The sequence below is a fragment of the Hemicordylus capensis genome, chromosome 4 (genome assembly GCF_027244095.1).
Source record: "Hemicordylus capensis ecotype Gifberg chromosome 4, rHemCap1.1.pri, whole genome shotgun sequence".
Taxonomy (NCBI): domain Eukaryota; kingdom Metazoa; phylum Chordata; class Lepidosauria; order Squamata; family Cordylidae; genus Hemicordylus; species Hemicordylus capensis.
The window spans coordinates 206,656,241-206,665,006 of record NC_069660.1 but is presented as its reverse complement, the minus strand read 5'-3'; the positions used below and the strand labels follow the sequence as shown (position 1 = coordinate 206,665,006).

The window sequence follows — 8,766 nt, the reverse complement described above, 5'->3', positions numbered from 1 at the left end:
CCGTGGCAACCGTAACTGGACCTCTCCAGAAGATTGTAACAGGCGGCAGGGTTCATGACAAAGAAGGTGCTCCCTTAATGTCAGAAAGGGAAATACTATTCCTAGTTATATTTTAATTGTAAACCGCCCAGAGATGTAAGTTTTGAGTGGCATTAAAATATATTAAACGAACAGTACCATGTGTACTTGTCAAATCAAACCTGCACATTAAGCTACCTTGCACACTGGTCTGTCTATGATAGGGACTCTCAGCCTTGACTCCCCAAATGCTGTTGGACTACAACTACCATTATCCCCAGCCAGAAGGGCCACTGTGGGTGGGGATAATGGGAGTGGTAGTCCAACAATATCTGGGGACCTAAGGCTGGGAAGGAACCCACTATGCTGTCTTTTTTGACTGATGACAGTAGCTCTCCAAGACCGCAGGCGGAGCGAGCTCTGTTCCCGCCCGGTGACCCAAGACCATTTTTGCTGGAGATGGCACTAAGGGCTTTTCTCTATGCAAAAGATGTGCTCTGCCACGGAGCTATAGCCCCTTGTTATGCTCTTAGTCACGTGATACTGTGTACTGCAAGGGAGGCCTATTGCATCGAAGAAGACTGCTCTGGGAACGGGGTCCCCTCCTTTCCGAACATTCTGCATTCCTGAAGGGAACAACGGACTGACACGGGGCTGAAGGCGTGGGCGAGGCATGGTGGGGAATGGAGCGAAAAGGAAGAGCCAGCTACGTTCAGGAAGATGGGAGCTATTGCTTCGGCAGAGCAGAGGAGGTTTCTGGCTGCAACAGAATAAAGCGAGACTATGGAGGGACTGAGTCTTGTCTCATGCCTAGCTGCTGCTCCTGCGGCTTTTGGACTGGAGTGGGAAAAGCTGCCAGTGCTGGTGGGGAAAGCATCAAAATGGTCTCTGCTACAGGGAGGCAGATCCACAAGACGAGGCGAAAAGCCAAGGCGGCGCGCCATGAGGAGCCCAACAGGCTCGGCTTTGAATATCGAAGTTGACTCACGAAACGTCCCTGATGAATGACCTTCCCGGTGGGCGGGGCCAGTCCACTCCCCCCCCCACCCGCCGCCGTCTACTTTCAAGCGGGGGCCCCTTCTACCATCCCTTCCTTGTACAGAAGACAATGAACGCGCCGCACTCCTTCAGCCCCGCCCCTCGCCAGAAGGACCGAGCCTGCGCGCTTGTGGGAGTGGGGGAGGGCGGGGCTACTGCCCCCCTCATAAAAGCATCGGGCCGAAAGGCGCGCCCTGTTTCCTGCTGCTGGTGCTAGAAGGAGAGGCTGCTGTCCTGAAGGCAGTAAGTGGGTGGGAGCCCGGAGCAGTTTCGCAGCCATGCGTGAGATCGTACACATCCAAGCTGGCCAGTGTGGGAACCAGATCGGAGCCAAGGTACGGAGGAAAGAGAGGGACAGGGAAGCGGGGCGTAGGGGCGCCTCTCTTGTTGCAGGCGCTGGCGGGGGGGGGGGCAGGAGCATCGTCCCCTTCCCTTGGGCAGGAGAGTGGAAGATGGCGAGGGCGGCGGCAGAGCTGTCATTGCCGCCTCTGTAATGCAGAGGTGGGCGGGGGGGGTAACAAAATCGTTTCTGAAAACCCTCCCCATGATGGCTCTTGTCTTTCCCCCACCCTTAGCAGAGCCTCTGATGCTCTTATCGCTTCCACATCTTCCTTCCCCACCCCCTTGTCCTCAGAAGCGCCATAATACAATAAAAAACAACAACCAAGAGCCTCATTTCTCCGCTTTACAAAGCGAGTGCATCCTTCTACTAGCCCAGTTTTCATGATCGGATTCCTTTCTTTTTTGTCTCTCCCTTCCCAGCTGGTTGGAACAGTAATCCGGTTATAATGATAGACTGTGATTGCCTCGCCCCTTTGCAGAGGACATAACCTGTATTTGGAGAAGTGTGCAAGATGGATGGGTGCGTGCGTGCGTGCAAAGCATAACCTCGAATCGAATGGTCTCTGTTAAAAGCAAAAACACCCTATGTATAGAGCTCCACATCTTTCCTCCGATTAATGCTTCAGTTCCCAGATGCCCACTGACCACCGCCACAGCTGTAATGTACCTGTTGGTTGGTCAGGGGCAGCTGGTGTTTCAGTAAGGTGCAATTTAATTAGAGATTAGTTTGAACCTAGTGGCTACGCAGCAAGCTGTGGGCATGGCTGCTGTATGCGGCTAAGGCGTGGCAGCAGCATGCGTTGGGTCAGTCGCTTTGGCATTTCAAAGGCAGTTACTAATAGCTTTCAACAATCCTCTTCCAGTTCTGGGAAGTCATCAGTGATGAGCATGGCATTGATCCCACAGGCAGCTACCACGGAGACAGCGACCTGCAGCTGGAAAGAATCAACGTCTATTACAATGAAGCTGCTGGTAATATTGCACCACTTGTATTCTGAGGGCTTTCTGTTTCTTTTCAGACAGAACTGTCACCCAATTAAAGAATTCTTAGCTGACCTTTTAAAAATTGCTTTTAACCAGTTAACATACTTATTCAGATAAGATTTAAATAACTGATCTTCCATCTATCTATCTATCTATCTAGTTAGTATAACACCCACATATATAGCATCAGGCCCCTCCTTGTCTCTTCTAGGTACCTACTGTCCTGTTCTTTTGTAAGTACTTGTACTAAAAATTGTATGGTTTTTCTGCTTAACTGGAGCCATCTGCTTGGCTCAAATTAAAACTTTGAATTAGCTGGCTGCTGGTGCTGGTAATATTATTATTATTATTATTATTATTATTAATCTGATAGAAGAGAATAATAATAATAATAATAATAATAAATCACTGGTTTATAACTTAAATATGTTGATGTTTCTGGATGTTTAAGGTTGTTTAGATGTAGAAGCTGTGTAACCAACCAAAGGCAATAAAAATAAGGCCACCAAAACTTGTAGTGAAACATTCCAGTTGTACTTAACATGTTGGACATTATTGGATCGAATGTTTGTACAACTAGTGCTGTAAATCTTGATCCCCTTGTTCTAGACTTACATGACACTGCATATGTGTGCCCAGCGAATGGAAAATGGGTGCATGGAACAGTCTCCTGAATTTGATCTATTAATCTAAAATAAGCAGTGCGGGATCCCAGTTCCAAGTGAGCAGATGCTCTGCTTTCCTACTTAACTAGAGGGTTGGGGAAATAATACTTTACAAAGCAAGTACTTACCTTGCCTAGTGTTCTGCATCCTAACTATGCATGTAGTGACCGTGACTGGAGAGGGGCAATTTGGTGGTTCCCTGGAGCTGTTGTAACTCAACCTGGGTGGACACTTGGGGCGTGCGGCCCAGGGCACTGCGAAGATTCCTGGTCCACCCATGCCTGCTGCCACAACAGCAGAACTCGCAAGGAGGTCAGCTTTCCCCCATGCCAGTGGCTGCCATGGGAGTGGAGAGGGCCGCCCATGCATTTCCTCCAAGTTGGGGTTGAAAGGAAGCCCCGCCCTGCCCCAGCTCCCGACCCGATCTCTGTCTGCTGAAATTGCGGTGTGGCGTGCGGGTGTGTGTGTGTATATATGTGGAAGCAGCGCTGGCCCAGCCAGCCCCAACAGCTGCCTGCCTTCCTCCCGGACAATGAGGCTGCTCCCGGCTGGGGCCTCGCTCGCCTTGCTGTGTGTAGACTTCACGTCATGTCAGTAACAAGAGGAGCGCATGCAGTCACGCACACAGAGGCAGGCAGTAGCAAGAGGGAGTTGGTGGTTTCCCTGCAGCAGAGCAGTTAATTAACTAATTTTATTTTTATCCTGCTGTTCCTCCAAGGAACCCAGAGCTGTGTACATGAGTATGTTTATCCTCACAACAACCCTGTGAGGTAGGTTGGCTGAAAGATATGTAATGGGCCCAGAGTCACCCAGTGAGTTTCATGGCTTAATGGAGATTTGAACTCAGGTCTCCCCACTTTCTCCTGGGTAGGTGTATGGGGTGGCGAGTGGAAGCGCAGGCATCTTGTGGAAACTGCTGGGGAAAGAGAACTTAAAACAGCTCTATTGAAGGGGGGGTTATGGAGTGACAGTGTGAATTAAGATGCCCTCCACTTCAGTTTCTAACTATCGTACAGGAGCTGGGCCACATAGGAACACATATATCCAACTATTTTATTAATATAGAAATGTGCTTTCTTAAGTGATACTTCATTTGAAATATCTATAGTAACCTATAAGTAACAGAAAATAGAGGTCAGATATCAAAAGTTAAGAGGAAAAAAATTAATTCTTAAATGAAACTGAAAAATACTCCCACCCAGCGCCCTCCCCACATACATTCCACTGTCCTCTCAGTGCCCCCTATTAGGTCCTGAGCATGCCTATGTGGCCTTAAAGTTGGAACCTTCCAATCTTTGGTTTAACCAAAATAGCCTTCCTTTGCAGAACCTGGGAATTGTGTGGTGGAGCTAGTTATCCTGCCAGCATATGTTCCTTAGGGGGATCCAAAACACTTTGAGTCTAATGTAGGGCTGTTTCCTAGCCTTTAGTCATCAAGTTATGACATGCATGTGTTGAATGAGCCAGCAGAGATCAGGCTGAAGAGAGAAGTTCTTTCTTCATACCCTTTGCATCTTCATTTCAAAGTTCACCCATTTAGCTGAGTAACCAGTAGCAAGAAACTGATGTACATGACTGTGAACTTGCCCCACATGCACCCTAATACAGTGCTTTGTTCTCACAATGAGATGAGGACATAACCTTCTGTCTGGGGTGTATCCCTATAGACTCCAGGTGCAAGATTTGCATGATGGAACAATGGTTTCAGTAGAAAACTGGTATGGTGAGAATGTTGGGCTGGCTAACCTGATCTGTGCAGGGTATGCTTTGGTATGCAGGCCTCCCACCAGCAATCTGCAGAGGTGATCACATTTTTGTGTGAGAACTAAGCCTGGAATGGACTGTGAAGAGGTAGCAATTGGGTGGCTATTGGAACTGGTAGCTGTTGGAACTCTTCCATAGGCCTTGAGTACAAACAGAGCCCTATAACTTGTGGGGCAATTCTGCTGAGCCAAATGTACTTCTAAACTATTCCATTCCCACCATGGCCTCAGACCCTGCTCTTGCAAGCAAGCAGCAGAAACAAGCATCTGTTCTGGTCCACTCTCTGGTACTGGCTGCTTTGGAAATCTCTTGAATATGGAGGAAGGCACTTGTCAGATCACTTAAGCCCCTCACTTGTCCCACTGGCTGGGAAAGAATGGAGATATATTTGCCTATGCATCTCGGTGTAAGACATAGCTGAAGCAGTAGCATATCTGAGGGATTTATTCTGAAGCTGGTAGAGGAAACCTAGCTTCTGAGGCATGGCTTGATTTTACTAAAACCTTGGAGAAGGTTGCTCAGAGCTGCCAACTGATATCTGTTTACAGATGTTCTCTTTGTTGTACATGAGAGGACCAGTGTAAAAACTTGCTGTTCCATCAAAAGATACTTAATATACTTTCTCTTCTGATAAATAGTGCTGAGGTTGCCAAGAATGCAGTAGTCAGCAAATACTGAACAAGGCTGCTATGTTTGTAAGGGTGACTTTTGTTTTCCCCTCAGGTAACAAGTACGTTCCCCGTGCCATCCTTGTTGATTTGGAGCCTGGTACAATGGATTCTGTCAGATCGGGGCCTTTTGGCCAGATCTTTAGACCTGACAACTTCGTCTTTGGTATGTAATGCTGTTTCAGTTACTGCAGGCTTTGTTCTTGCCTTGAGTTAAATGTATCTTAAGCAGCTGCTGCAGAATTACTCACGCCCACTCATTCCAAATGTCCTGTGCATTTGGCTTCTTCACTTGGAATACAAAAATCTCTACCCTTCTGTGTTCATGCTGTGCATTCTAAAAATTCAATTGGGTCAGGAACATATGACCAATTCTATTTAATCAACACTGCCTGCCCTTGATCTGAACTTCTTGCATCTGTTAACTCTAGGGCAATAGTCCAAGCTTTTCAACAGTGGGTCAAAGAGCAGAAATGTGGTACAGCATATAGGCTGACTTGACAGGGTACAGGTGCTCAGTGATATGAAACAAAGATCCTTCTTCCTCTGAGCAAACTCTGTGATTTGCCCCCACTCCCCAAATCTTCCTCCATGACCTTGAATTGCTCCTCATGCTTTAGTCTTGGCCCAATGCACCTTTCATTCAGGCTGGACTTGGTTTTCTTCATGCTCTTGGTGCTATACTGAGGACCACATGTGGAGCAAAGACCACGCAGCAGCTAGCAGGCCAAATAAAATGTATTTTGTAGGGTGGGGTCAAGACATGTTAAACATATTAGCACCATGGGCCAGTAAAGGAGAAATTCTTCTGTAGCTACTGACTTGATTGCATGTGCTGTTCTTCCAACAGGCCAGAGTGGTGCTGGGAACAACTGGGCCAAGGGCCACTACACAGAGGGAGCTGAGCTAGTGGACTCTGTGCTGGATGTGGTAAGGAAGGAGTCTGAGAGCTGTGACTGCTTGCAGGGCTTCCAGCTGACCCATTCCTTGGGTGGTGGCACTGGCTCTGGCATGGGGACTCTCCTCATCAGCAAGATTAGGGAGGAGTATCCAGACAGGATCATGAACACCTTCAGTGTCATGCCATCCCCTAAGGTATCAGACACAGTGGTTGAGCCGTACAATGCCACCCTCTCCGTCCACCAGTTGGTAGAGAATACAGATGAAACCTACTGTATTGACAATGAGGCGTTGTATGACATCTGCTTCCGCACACTGAAACTCACAACTCCGACCTACGGGGACCTCAACCACTTGGTCTCCGCCACCATGAGCGGGGTGACGACCTGCCTCCGGTTCCCTGGCCAACTGAATGCTGACCTTCGCAAGCTGGCGGTCAACATGGTGCCTTTCCCCCGCTTGCACTTCTTCATGCCGGGGTTCGCCCCTCTAACTAGCCGGGGTAGCCAGCAGTACCGTGCCCTGACAGTGCCAGAGCTAACCCAACAGATGTTTGATTCTAAAAACATGATGGCAGCCTGTGACCCACGCCATGGCCGCTACCTGACTGTGGCCGCCATTTTCCGGGGCAGAATGTCCATGAAGGAGGTGGATGAGCAGATGCTCAATGTCCAGAACAAGAACAGCAGCTACTTTGTGGAATGGATCCCCAATAATGTGAAGACGGCGGTTTGTGACATTCCTCCGCGGGGCCTCAAAATGTCTGCCACCTTCATTGGCAACAGCACTGCCATCCAAGAGCTGTTCAAGAGAATCTCCGAGCAGTTCACAGCCATGTTCCGGCGAAAGGCCTTCTTGCACTGGTATACGGGCGAGGGCATGGATGAAATGGAGTTCACAGAAGCAGAGAGCAATATGAATGACCTGGTGTCCGAATACCAGCAATATCAAGATGCTACTGCAGATGAGCAAGGGGAATTTGAAGAGGAAGGAGAGGAGGATGAGGCTTAAGTAAGCTTAGTGCAATTGGGCAGGTGTTTAGGGAGAAATCAGATCATTTAAATGGATGCATGCTTTGGTTTTACTTGGTGCTTTTCACTGTTGCCTCTGGCAGTCTTGTGACCTCTACTCTATGTAACCTTTAAATCTTTAGAAATATTTTATTGGCAAAACAGTTTAAAAGTTTTGGGAAGGAGCTTTCCAGGTAAATGTGTATAAGAACAGAGTGATATAAAGCTGTCTTTTGACACAAAGTAGTGGTGGCCTTCAAAGCTGAATGGCAAATTTTAACTTAAAGAATAAAGTTACATTTGTGTCAATGCAATGGAAGCTTCTTTAGCCTTACTGGTACTGAACTTAATTGTCAATCCAATCATAATTCTGTGCTGCAGCACTGAAAGCTTTGTTGCTGGGGGAAGAGTCTTAATAGTTTATCTGAATAAAATGACTATCAGGTTCTCTGTAGAGAAATGGGATAAGCGATTGAATTATCTCAGGAACACAGATCATCCTGGAGAGAATTTATCTATGTGGTCGCTAAGAGTCAACACCGACTTAACAGCACTTATCAATCAATCAAAAGGCAAAGAAACCTAGACATACTCACTTTTGTTCCTTTGTTGGTGGTTCACAGAGAACTGCCCCCTCTTAAAATTGATTCTTGACAAATACGGATGGTGCTTTATAGAATCATACAAGATATTTAATTTTGGTTTCTTCCCCTTGTGTTCTGATGATGCTCTGTGTAGAAATGCTGTCTGCAATTTTGTGTTGAATACATTTCTCTTTCATTCAGTATCTCTTCAATTAGGTTTCTTAAACAGGATGCATATATTTCATTCACACTTGCAGAATGAGAACTTGTCTTACAAGTTTTCAGGAGCACCTCTTCAGACAGATGACCTTTTTGTATAGATTTGGGACTTCATCTGATAAAAGGGACCACTGGGTTATGTGGGGGTAGGGGAGGGAGCTTTATCTTTTTCACTCCAGTAGCTGGGATATATTTCTAGAAACCTTTTGTGTTCAAAATCATGCCTGCCAGTGTTCTTCACGGTATAACTGAAACTAGTTCAAGTTGCACCTTCTTCCTTTAAAAGGATGGAAAAAAATATTGATGCAAGGATTGGGATGTGGTGGCAAACAGGATGTTAACAGAACAGGCATGGATTCCAGTAGCGGTGATGAAGCATGCTTTCTGTGGCAGTGTGTTGGCATTCTTTGTGCATTGTGCAAACTCATCAGTTCTCTGTAACAGTCATGAAATCAAACTTATTCCAATGACTTTTGTTGTGTTTAATGTTGGACTCTATATAAAGGCATGTGTTCTGAATAATGGCTTTGGTTTGTGTTTTCTTCAAAGTTGAACTTGGCATGCAGCATATATT

At 46.8% G+C, this 8,766-nt stretch overlaps 1 protein-coding gene across 1 annotated transcript; it reads left to right on the top strand.

The window, feature by feature from the left end:
* The first annotated feature begins 1,206 nt into the window (after positions 1-1,206).
* Positions 1,207-8,714, top strand: LOC128322379 (tubulin beta-1 chain). Its single transcript, XM_053243522.1, has 4 exons — positions 1,207-1,391; positions 2,262-2,370; positions 5,535-5,645; positions 6,330-8,714. Exons 1-4 carry the CDS (start codon positions 1,335-1,337, stop codon positions 7,388-7,390), a joined length of 1,338 nt encoding a protein of 445 aa, XP_053099497.1. The 5' UTR covers positions 1,207-1,334; the 3' UTR covers positions 7,391-8,714.
* The last annotated feature ends 52 nt before the right edge of the window (positions 8,715-8,766 follow it).